Source organism: Pan troglodytes, chromosome 19 (assembly GCF_028858775.2).
Source record: "Pan troglodytes isolate AG18354 chromosome 19, NHGRI_mPanTro3-v2.0_pri, whole genome shotgun sequence".
NCBI lineage: Eukaryota > Metazoa > Chordata > Mammalia > Primates > Hominidae > Pan > Pan troglodytes.
In genome coordinates, this window is record NC_072417.2 from 93,721,816 (window position 1) to 93,733,871 (window position 12,056).

The 12,056-nt window shown below is 47.1% G+C and overlaps 1 protein-coding gene across 7 annotated transcripts in view; it reads left to right on the top strand.

Moving 5' to 3' along the window:
- The window catches only part of RNF213 (ring finger protein 213), a 135,631-nt gene that overhangs the window by 64,650 nt on the left and 58,925 nt on the right, over nucleotides 1–12,056 (top strand). For all 7 annotated transcript variants that reach the window (XR_010153149.1, XR_010153150.1, XR_010153151.1 and 4 more), the window contains 6 exons: nucleotides 487–655; nucleotides 3,281–3,454; nucleotides 3,787–3,936; nucleotides 7,451–8,076; nucleotides 9,564–9,729; nucleotides 11,623–11,840. Coding sequence is in view for 4 of the 7 variants with exons in the window: in XM_016933090.4 (XP_016788579.3) it covers nucleotides 487–655; nucleotides 3,281–3,454; nucleotides 3,787–3,936; nucleotides 7,451–8,076; nucleotides 9,564–9,729; nucleotides 11,623–11,840 (1,503 nt within the window). In the remaining 3 variants the exon portion in view is untranslated. The remainder of the gene's footprint in view (nucleotides 1–486; nucleotides 656–3,280; nucleotides 3,455–3,786; nucleotides 3,937–7,450; nucleotides 8,077–9,563; nucleotides 9,730–11,622; nucleotides 11,841–12,056) is intronic.

A 12,056-nucleotide genomic window follows, 5' to 3' on the forward strand; every position in this document is an offset into this window, starting at 1 on the left:
AAATGTTTTACAGAAACTTTGAACCTAAGGAAGAAAAATATTGTTTCTCGGAGGAGAATTAAAAAGAGAATTAAAATGTATATGTTGTTTGTAGGCAGCTTTTTAAAAGAATTACGGTTTAGGAACATAAAATATATGCTATATTAAGGGTTTATTCATTTTTGGTATTTTTCATGATATGAAAGTCCAAAAAAAAAATGTAGAAACTGGCAGCCAGAAGGAAGGAGGGTGACTGGTTATGTTGGTGTGTGTTTGTGTGTGTGTCTTCACATCTCTGGTGCTGGACACTTAAGGAGGCAGTATACAAGGAAATGAAAATTTTCGAAGAAATGTAAAGTGTTTTACTATTTTGCTCTTTTTGTGGCCTTATAAAACAAGTTACAGTAGATTTCAGAAATGCTATCGAGTAGGTAATTTGCTTTTGTTATTTCAAAACAAACTAATGAAAAACTTCTAAATGTCCCTCTTTTATTAATTTTCTTGTAGTCTCAGACCAGTATCCTTCAGGGGTTCTCTTACTCTGATTTGCGGAAATTTGGCATCGTCTTGTCTGCTGTGATCACTAAGTCCTGGCCTAGGACCGCGGACAACTTCGATGACATTTTAAAGCATCTGCTCACGTTGGCAGATGTCAAGCACGTCTTCAGATTGTGTGGTATGTTTGCAGGAGTGCTGGGAACATCAGCTCAGGCAAGGTGGTGTCTTCCTGACTCTGGGAAAGGTGGGAGGCAGAAGATTTGACATGATGATACTGAATTGGGATGGGCTGATGTTCGACAAAGGCTGCAGTTTGGACAGAGAGACCCTGGCAGGCTCAGAGTGTCTTGCGCTGTAAATAATAACTAATGCTAACAGCCACTATTCATTGAATGCTTGCTGTACCCTAGCGACTGTGCTGGGTCGCAAGGGAAGTGCCCTTGAAACAACCCTTCTGAAAGTCCCCTTTAAGGCCCCCAGTTTTCAGATCAGGAAACAAATGGAGAAGGCAATGCGACTTACCTAAGGTCTCAAAGATTATAAGTAGTAAAAACTAAAATCCAGACCCAGGTATGTCTTATTTGGAGATCAATATAGAATGTCCAAGCCAACATTGATGACCTCAACAGAAAGTGAAGTACTGTGCTGTCTGATTTCCCACCCAGCCCCCCACGCCCCAAGTGTTTTGTGGTCAAGGAGGGAGAGAGAGAGACATTCCATCCTAAAAACGTTAGAGTCCAGTTGGCGTGCGAGACCTTAGATTCATATCTTTCAGTGAGAAGGCGCTGGATGTGGAACAGCCAAAATCAATGCTGAGCTTCCTACACATCAGGGAAGCTGTGGGGATCAAATAACTGAATTAATATGGGAGTGCACAAGTAAAAGCTACTCTCTTGAAAAGATCATTTTTGTGTTATTTGTATTTTTTATTTATTTATTTATTTATTTTGGAGATGGAGTCTCGCTCTCTCACCCAGGCTGGAGTGCAGTGCTGTGATCTCAGCTCACTGCAACCTCTGCCTCCCGGGTTCAAGCGATTCTCCTGCCTCAGCCTCCCAAGTAGCTGGGATTACAGATGTGAGCCGCTGTGCCCGGCAGTTTATTTAATTTTAAAACAAGGTCTTCTCTGTTGCGCAAGTTAGCATGTAGTAGAGTGATGCCATCATCGCTCACCGTAAGCGCTGACCTCCCGGGCTCACGTGATCCTCCTGCCTCAGCCTCCCAAGTGGCTGGCACTCCAGGCGTGCACCACCATGCCCAGCCTGTTTATAAGTTGGATAGAATTTTTTTAGAGCACTTTTATGTGTACAGAAAAATTGAGCAGAAAGTACAGAGAGTTGTCATCTATCTCTGCCACCATCACACAGGCAGTACCCTGTTAGTAACATGCAGCATTAGTGTGGTGCTTTTGTTACAGCTCAGAAGCCAATATTGATAACACTGTTATTAAGTAAAGTCCATAGTTTACAGTAGTGTTCGTTCCTGGTGTTGTCCATTCTCTGAGGTATGGATAAACCATGGCCTGTGTCCACCATTCCAGTATCGTGCAGAATAGTTTCGCTGCCCTACAAAATCCCATGCTCCACCCCTCCCATTTCCTTTAGTCTTTTCCAGAATGTCCTATGGTTGGAATCTTATAGGATGTCGCCTTTAGACTGGCTTCCTTCACTTAGTAATACGTATTTATGTTTCCTCCATGTCTTTTCATGGCTTGAGAGCTAACTTCGTTTTACCACTGAATAATATTCTATTGTATGGATGTGCTACCATTCGCTTACCCGTTCACCTCATGAAAGACATCTTGGTTGCTTCCAAGTTTTTGCAATGATTAGTAAAGCTACTATGTTTGTTTCTTATGGTGCAGATAAGCTTCATCTTCTCCTAATATTGTATGGCTCTAATATTACTGGGAGAGAAATCCTAAGTGGTTAAACAAAACATGTATAAAAATTCTGCCCTCTAAATTTATCGTAAAATCAATTCCAAGATTTTGCAAGATAATGAAGATGTACAGAGTATAAAGTTATCACATGGCTGTTTCTCTCTTTGCATATGCTATGAAAATGTCTCCCTAAGACCATCCTGATAGACATTGCTAGGTATGTCTGCATCCCCTGGTGCAGTTTCTTCTGCTGTAGGTATTCCTAGGGCAGGGGCTTTTTAAAGAAGATTCTGTGTATTCTATTTAAAAAATATACTCAGGCCATGTGAGGTGGTTCATGCGTATAATCCCAATGTTTTGGGAGGCCAAGGCGGGAGGATCTCTTGAGCCCAGGAGTTTGAGACCAGCCTGGGCAACAAAGTGAGACCCTGTTCTCTACAAAAAATTTTGAAAGTTTGCCAGGCATGGTGCTGTGCACCTGTGTTCCTAGCTACTCGGGAGGCTGAGGCAGGAAAATGAGGTTACATTGGGCTATGGTTGTGCCACTGCACTCCAGCCTGGGTGACAGAGAGAGACCCTGTCAAAAAAAAAAAAAAAAAAGGAAGTCAGTCCATCCGTATACTGAAGGGGACGTGGGTTTTAACCTGAGAAATGTGTCTCCCAGCTGATTTTGGCCATTGTGGGGAGTCATCTTCTTGGACAAGGAAGTTGTTCAGGGGATGAATCTGGGCAAGACCTAACCCTCGTGGGGGAAAGCAGAAGGGAGTGGAATGATTGGCGCATCTGGAGACACTGGCCAGCCATTGCCTGTGTTTGAGGAAGTGGGGGCAGAACAAGAGGTTATCTGGAATTCCCACGGTAACGGCAAAGAGGCAGGAGGTGGGGAGCCCACTGTGTTAACTGTGTTCTTCATCTATTCAGGAACCGACGAGAAAATACTAGCAAATGTCACAGAGGATGCCAAGAGGCTGATAGCTGTTGCCGACTCTGTGTTGACGAAAGTTGTTGGTGACCTCCTAAATGGCACGATTTTAGTTGGACAACTGGAGCTGATTATAAAGCACAAGAATCAGTTTCTTGACATCTGGCAACTGAGTAAGCATCGAGTCGATACGCACTTCAGGCTCCTGAGGCATTAAGTAGCTGGAAGACACGTTTGTGTTTGCATTTTTGTAAAGGAGATGATCATCTTAGCCTTGATAATGAGTATCTCTTCTTGCTCATAAGTTGATAGGGGTGGTTTATAATTCTCAAGAACATCACGGGAAAGTGATAAAATAATGGCCATCTCGAAAAAGTGGGTATGCGCAAAACCATCCTAGTCCTTCTCCTGGTGGCGGGGAAGGTGGGGCGCTTTCAAAGCGTTGCCGTGGAAAATGGCATTTGTTGCTGTATTGGGTTACTTTATTGGTGTTCTTATTTTCCAGGGGAAAAAAGTCTTTCACCCCAGGATGAAAAATGTGCTGTGGAGGAAGCACTGTATTGGAGAAGGGAGGAACTGTTATTTCTAAAGAAAGAGAAAAGATGTGTTGATAGTCTCCTGAAGATGTGTGCGAACGTGAAACATCTGATACAAGGTGGTATTCCTGAGAAGTGAACAAAGTTGAGGGCTCTCAAAGGGTTAGAGGAGAACACAGTAAGCATGGATCACAGTAGCAGATCTTTATTTTGGAGAGAAGGCTTTAAAATTTTTTTTTTAATTTGCATTTGCTGGGGGGATCGCTTTCACCTCTTTTAGATTCTTCTTTTTGGTATTTATGTCCACATTTCCAAATAACATGCTTAAGTGTCTCCTGGATTTTTCCAGTGTCAGCATGAGCTGCTGACGCCCGCTGCAGAAGATGAGGGCGTAGAGCCACACATTTCTGTCTGTGCCCTGCACACATCACCTTTCCACCTCCTGTTGCTTCCTGTTTTCTCATAGTGGAGTTGCATCATTGTTTAGGGTTAAATCATCAGGACCCACACGGATCACAAGTGAACCACGAAAGAAACCGTCATCATTTTACAATTTTTGCACAAACTCTCTGTTTTCCACAGAATTACATTTCCTGTCAAATGCTGTTTTCACTGTGTTAATGATATGCTGTTTTCATTGTATTAATTTCTAATTCCATCCCAATCTCTGCCGAGTGTCTGAATTTCCTTGAAGATCACTGGTTTGACCTTTGAAAAGGAACCTGCCAACCCTGGGCTGCAGACGTAGGGTGGAGTCTCCCTCCACCTCCTAGGAGCCTTTGCCTGGCACCTGGGTTAGACGTGGTTCCCGCGCCCCCCTCCCCCGCTGCTCACTCCTGCTTCCTCTGTTGGCAGAGCACACCCTCACTGGCTTCCTGAGAAAAGGGGGTGTAAGAGGTTAAACCCTCGAATCCTTGTGTGTCTAAAGATGTCTGTCCTCTTACTAGGTCAGTCGCGCGGCTAGGTCTAGAATTACAGACCGGAAGTCATTTTCCTTCTGAAGTTTCAATGTGCTGCGCCATCATTGCCTCCACAGTGTGGCTATGTATGGAGAAGTCCGATGCAGTGCCAGTTACACATCCTTCATGTGTGTGACCTGTTTTCTCTTTCTGGAAGCTCTTGAGCTCTTTCTGTTACTCATATTCTGAAATAATAACGTGTCTTGGCCTGGATCTATGTTCCCTCGAGGCTGGGCATGTTGGCTCCCACCTGTAATCCCAGCACTTCAGGAGGCCAAGGCAGGAGGACTGCTTGAGCCTAGGAGTTTGAGACCAGCCTGGGCAACATAGCAAGACCCCATCTCTAAAAAAAATACAAAAAATTAGCAAGACACGGTGGTGCATGCCTGTATTCCCAGCTACTTGGGAGGCTGAGGCAGGAGGATCACTTGAGCCTGGGAGGTTGAGGCTGCAGTGAGCCGAAATCACGCCACAACACTCCAGCTTGGGTGACAGAGTGGGACCCTGTCTCAAAAAATAAAATATTTTCAGTCCCCTCTATTGGGTATGAATAGGTAGGTCTTTCAACTCTAGACATCAAAATCCTTGAGTTCTGGGAAATTCTCTTGAATGATTTAATGTTTTCTTCTCTTGCTGGAATTCCTGTTAATTGGATACAGGGCCTCCTGGATGATCATCTAACTGTCATCATTTTTCTCTCGGATTTTCTATCTCTTGTTTTTTGCTCTGCTCTTGAGAGATTTATTCAGAACCAAGCTTTCTGCTTAGGTTTTCATGTCAGCTTTCGTATATATATTTAATGTCGAGGAATTCTTTTTCTCGGAATGTTCCTTTTTAAATTCTATCCTGTTCTTGTTCACGTTGCAGCATCTTCCCTTCTGGGTTATTCACCGTTTTGTTTTGGAGGTTTTGCTTTTCCTGGCATCATGTGCTGCTTCCTCCAGGTTCCTTTCACTTGTTGATTTGTTTTGATTTTCCTCCTATGTCTGGACATTCTTGTTTGTCTGTGTTTATTAAGAGAAAGCCCTCACAAGTGGGTTGGCCCTCTGCGGGGTGCTGCCGTGGGGTGCTGTGGCTCGACCTGGAAGTTGGCCTGTCTCCTGAAGTCTTCTGTCTCCTGCCTGGAGGGTGTGGGCCTAGCTGCCAGGTTTCTGGGAGCCAAGAGGGAGAAGCGGGCTGGCGGGCCTTGGCATCCCGTGCGTGGTCCCCCCATGGCCCGTGTTCTCAGTGTGGTTCTCCGCCACCTCCCTCTGTCTCCTGTGTTTCACACCCCATCCTCCTTCCCCCTGAGATTGGATAATTCATGTCTTCTGTTAGCTTCCTGAGAAGGGGGATGTGTCTAGAAAGGCCCTTTGTTCTGCCATGTATCTGTGGCCTCCAATCCACACGCCCCCCTGCGTTATCCTTTCTAGAAAATGAACCATCTCTTGGCTGCTGGGGTGAAGAAGGGGGCCCACCTGCTGTGTCAGGGCATTGGGGTGACAGTTGGTGTGCTGGATGGACCATGTCTTTTTTTGGGGACAGAGTCTTGCCCTGTTGTCCAGGCTGGAGTGCAGTGGCTCAGTCTCGGCTCACTGCAACCTCTGCTTCCTGGGTTCAAGTGAATCTTGTGTCTCAGCCTCCCTAGTAGCTGAGATTACAGGTGTCCAGCTAGTTTTTTGTATTTTTAGTGGAGATGGGATTTCATCATGTTGGCCAGGCTGGTCTTGAACTCCTGACCTCAAGTGATCCATCCGCCTCAGCCTCCCAAAGTACTGGGATTACGGGCGTGAGCCACTGTGCCCAGCCTGGACCGTGTCTTAAACAGACTTTGAACCCAGTCTTCCTTATTTCATCACCACCTCCCAGTCTGCAGTGACCTGCACAATGTGTGTCTGCTTTTTGGGAATCCTGTGACATAAAACTGCTCAGCTCTCAGTGTTGCCCACTGGGACCCTAGGGCTCCATGTTACCAGGCCTCATGTGTCATTTACCACTGGTTCAGCTCGTTTTCAACTTCTAAAATTTTGTTCCTGTTATCCTGTTCGCCATTCCTCCTCCTGTCCTTGTCAGTTTATGACTTTCGTTTTTTTTTTTTTTGAGATGGAGTCTCACTCTGTCACCCAGGCTGGAGTGCAGTGGCACAGTCTCAGCTCATTGCAACCTCCACCTCCCAGGTTCAAGTGATTCTCCTGCCTCAGCCTCCTGAGTAGCTGGGATTACAGGTGTGCTCCACCACGCCTGGCTAATTTTTGTATTTTTAGTAGAGACAGGGTTTTGTCATGTTGGCCAGGCTGCTCATGAACTCCTGACCTCAGGTGATCCGCCCAGCTCAGCGTCCCAACGTGCTGGGATTACAGGCATGAGCCACTGCGCCCAACTAGTTTATGACTTTTTAAATGCAATTTATGTTCTGTCATTGGAGTGGGGTTTGGCAAAGAGAGTAAATAGGTGCGTGTTTTCCCACTGCCATCTTTACCCAGAAGTTTATGATGCTTTCTTTATCATGAATATTGGTTAACAAGGCCAAGCGGGGAGGGAAAGACCTGTGAACTCTTCCTGAGAAAGAAATCCTAGCAGCTGTGTGCTCTTGAGTTCGCTCAGAGAAGTGAGGAGAGAAAGTCTTAGGAAAGTGAAATAAAATGGAATCATGATTAGAGCTTTGACTTCTGACACTTTCTTTTCGTTTCTAAAGTGGACTTTGGAGTGCTTGCAGTAAGACACTCACAAGACCTCAGCAGTAAAAGATTAAATGACGCCGTGACAGTGAGACTGTCCACCTCCTCGAACTCGCAGAGGACAACGCATTACCACCTGAGCTCCCAGGTCCAAGAAATGGCTGGGAAGATAGACTTGCTCAGAGACAGCCACATCTTCCAGATCTTCTGGCGGGAAGCCGCAGAGCCGCTGAGTGAGCCTAAGGAGGACCAGGAAGCCGCAGAGTTGCTGAGTGAGCCCGAAGAAGAATCAGAAAGGCACATCCTTGAGCTTGAAGAGGTGTATGACTATTTGTATCAGCCTTCTTACAGAAAGTTCATTAAGTTGCACCAGGATCTAAAGTCAGGAGAGGTCACCCTTGCAGAGATTGATGTCATCTTCAAGGACTTTGTGAATAAATACACGGACCTGGATTCAGAACTTAAGATCATGTGCACTGTGGACCACCAGGGCCAAAGAGATTGGATCAAGGACCGAGTCGAACAGATCGAGGAATACCATCACCTGCACCAGGCTGTCCACGCAGCCAAGGTCATCTTGCAGGTCAAAGAGAGCCTGGGACTGACCGGTGACTTCAGTGTTCTCAACACTTTACTAAATTTTGTAAGTTATTTGCTGGGGACTGTGGGGGTTTGGAGGGGCGTCCTGCCTCAGCCTCTTCAGGAGCCATGGGCTTTGTGGCTTTGAAAAGGGGGGCGGATGACTTAGAGCTTCCGTCAGGGGCTCCTGTGTGTGTGGTACTTGAGGCCTGAATATCCCAAGGGCTTTGTTTTTACCTTTGTTATAAATAGTACCACTGCTCCTTAGCCAGAGGGAGTTTTCTTGGGTCTGCGTGAAGATCAAGAACTCAGGAAAGGGCAACAATCCTCTTTTCATAAGGGGCATTTGTAAAGGGTCATAGGCTCTCTCTAGGTTACAGAAGCCAAAAAGCAAAACACTTTGTCGGCTGCCCAACTGCATCTCCCAGTTCCACCCAAAAGCGGTAAATCAGTTGTTTCTGTTAGAGTTAAGAGGTGACTCTTTTGCTTTTTTTTTTGAGATGGAGTCTCGCTCTGTCGTCCAGGCTGGAGTGCAGTGGCGCGATCTTGGCTCACTGCAAGCTTCGCCTCCCAGGTTCACGCCATTCTCCTGTCTCAGCCTCCCAAGTAGCTGGGACCACAGGTGCCCGCCACCACGCCCGGCTAATTTTTTTGGTATTTTTTTTTTTAGCAGAGACAGGGTTTCACCGTGTTAGCCAGGATGGTCTCGATCTCCTGACCTCGTGATCCACCCACCTTGGCCTCCCAAAGTGCTGGGATTACAGGCGTGAGCCACCGTGCCCGGCTGAGTCTTCTGCTTCTTATGTTTTTAGGTAGACCAAGATAATGATTAGAATTTAGCATAAAAGCTGGAATCACAGCTGGGCACAGTGGCTCATGCCTGTAATCCCAGCACTTTGGGAGGCTGAGGTGGGCAGATCACCTGAGGTGAGGAGTTCGAGACCGGCCTGACCAACATGGAGAAACCCCATCTCTACTAAAAATACAAAAATTAGCCGGGTGTGATGTCAGGTGCCTGTAATCTCAGCTACTAGAGAGGCTGAGGCAGGAGGATCGCTTGAACCACGGAGGCGGAGGTTGCAGTGAACCGAGATCGTGCCACTGCACTCCAGCCTGGGCGACAGAGTGAGACTCTTATCTCAAAAAAAAAAACCAAAAAAAAACCCTGGAATCCCATCCATTTACACTTGAACCCTAGTGCACGTCCTCGAGGAAGCAACTGCTCTGGACCTTTATTGACAAAGCAGAAAAAGCAACAGTAGTTACTTGGCAGGGTTATGTGAGGAATTGATTTAAAAATCCACTTTATTAAAATGCTTAGCAGAATATCAGGTTCCCAGGAATCACAGTTCATCTTGATCAGGGAGAAACAGCCATGGGGGTTTGATCATCCAATTCAGGGGTAAGAGCTTGGTGTGCCTGTTGTCACAGCAGTGGCAAATCTAGGCATTGAGGGAGGGTGGGGCTGCTGGGACGGTCAGTGCTTGCAGCTCACAGATTCTGGGGTTCTGGTTAATGAGTTCCAGTCCACAGTAGAGCTTTTTCTTGCAGACTGATAACTTCGACGACTTTCGCCATGAAACACTGGACCAGATCAACCAGGAGCTCATCCAGGCCAAAAAGCTGCTCCAGGACATCAGTGAGGCCCGGTGCAAGGGGCTGCAGGCTCTGTCCCTGAGAAAGGAGTTCATCTGCTGGGTCCGGGAGGCTCTTGGAGGTAAAATCAGCCTTTGGGGTTGCGTGGAAGTGTGGAGAAAGTTTTCAGATGGCGCACTGTGTGGCGTTCCTAAACTCTTTGGCAATACCTCCCCTTGGCCAAGGACTACGTAAAGGGCAGAAAGACGTTGCCTGCATGCTTTAGGGAGATGGGCACTGATCATAGAGTTCACACCGGTACAGTATTTCCCATGTGCTGGTGTAAAAGCCACTCACCTTGCCACACCCCGCCACTTCGGAAGCTGTAAATGGCTCAGGTTCCTTTTTTCTTAAAATCTTGCCCCCTTCAGCTTTTTCTTCCAGTAGATTTTTACTGGAGGACAAGGAGAGTTCCTGCCCACAGAGAGGTTTTTTTTTTGTTTGTTTGTTTGTTTTTTTGAGACAGAGTCTCGCTCTGTCACCCAGGCTGGAGTGTAGTGGCGTGATCTCGGCTCACTGCAAGCTCTGCCTCCCGGGTTCACGCCATTCTCCTGCCTCAGCCTCCCAAGTAGCTGGGACTACAGGCGCCCACCACCATGCCCGGCTAATTTTTTGTGTTTTTAGTAGAGACGGGGTTTCACCGTGTTAGCCAGGATGGTCTCGATCTCCTGACCTCGTGATCAGCCCGTCTCGGCCTCCCAAAGTGCTGGGATTACAGGCGTGAGCCACTGCACCTGGCCTTTTTTTTTTTTTGAGACGGAGTTTCGCTCTTGTTGCTCAGGCTGGAGTGCAGTGGTGCGATCTCGGCTCACTGCAACCTCCACCTCCTGGATTCAAGCGATTTTCCTGTCTCAGTCTCCTGAGTAGCTGGGATTACAGGCGCCCGCCACCACACCCAGCTACTTTTTTGTATTTTTAGTAGAGATGGGGTTTCACCGTGTTGGCCAGGCTGGTCTTGAACTCCTGACCTCAGGTGATCCACCCATCTCAGCCTCCCAAAGTGCAGGCGTGAGCAAGTACAGGCGTGAGCCACCGCGCCTGGCCCCACAGAGAGATTTTTCTCACTTCTCCATTGATGCTGTGCGTTTCTTGGCAGCCTCTTCAGTTCTGTGGCTTAGATGTCGTTGGCGGAGGAGAGAGGAAGAGGCAGAGGAGGCAGGAGGGGCACAGGCGGCAGTGCAGGTGTGCTGGGGGGTCTGGGGGGCCACCACCTGCTGGATCTCAGGCTCTGGCTCTCTTGGGAGAGCCGCTGCTTTCAGTGGTGGACTCTCTGGTCCACACTGATGCACATCCTTCAGTGAGTAATTTATCTGAGGGGAATGATCTGAGTGTTTCATAGTTAATTGTGAACATGTTATTTACAGCTGAGCCTTGGTTTCTTTTTGTTTAAATGGTAATGTTGTGTGGATTGAAGGAAAGAGCATACACAGAAGTGCAGTACAGTGCCTGGGACATTGAAATTGCTCAGGAACGGCGAGATACCGTTTAGTGGTATTAACAGACACTACAGGCTGGGCGTGGTGGCTCACACCTGTAATCTCAGCACTTTGGGAGGCCAAGTCGTGTGGATCACCTGAGGTCAGGAGTTGGAGACCAGCCTGACCAACATGGCGAAACCCGGTCTCTACTAAAAATACAAAAAATTAGCCAGGCGTGGTGGTGGGCGCCGGTAATCCCAGCTACACGGGAGGCTGAGGCAGGAGAATCACTTAAACCTGGAAGGCGGAGGTTGCAGTGAGCCGAGATCGTGTCACTTCACTCCAGCTTGGGTGACAGAGTGAGACTCTGTCTCAAAAAAAAAAAAAAAACTACAAAAGATTAGGTGTTCCGGACTCTTACTGAAAGCAGAAAGTGGACAGAACCTTAAAAATTCATGAAATATCCATTTCAGCTTCAGTAAGGATTACTGCCCAAGACCGAGTCTTGTGCTATCGTGGAATAGTCCCACGCTGAACTCCCCTCTTCTCTTCCCCAGGCATCAATGAGCTGAAGGTGTTTGTGGACCTGGCCTCCATCTCAGCGGGGGAGAATGACATTGACGTAGGCCGGGTGGCCTGCTTCCATGACGCTGTGCAGGGCTACGCATCCCTGCTATTTAAGCTGGACCCCAGCGTGGACTTCAGTGCATTCATGAAGCATCTGAAAAAGCTGTGGAAGGCTCTGGATAAGGACCAGTACCTGCCCAGGAAACTGGTGAGTCTTCTTCTGTCTCTAATGCAGATTTTGTTGAATAGAGCATTGCTTAGCAACATTAGGGGAGTGACTGTGCAGATGGTGGTACACCTGTATGGTAGGTTTGTACACAGCCGTTTTCAATGATATTTAAAAAGCTTTTCTTCATAAATGGAAATTCACCATCTTGTTACCTAGAAAGCAGGATACAAAATTACATGACACATAGGAATCTCT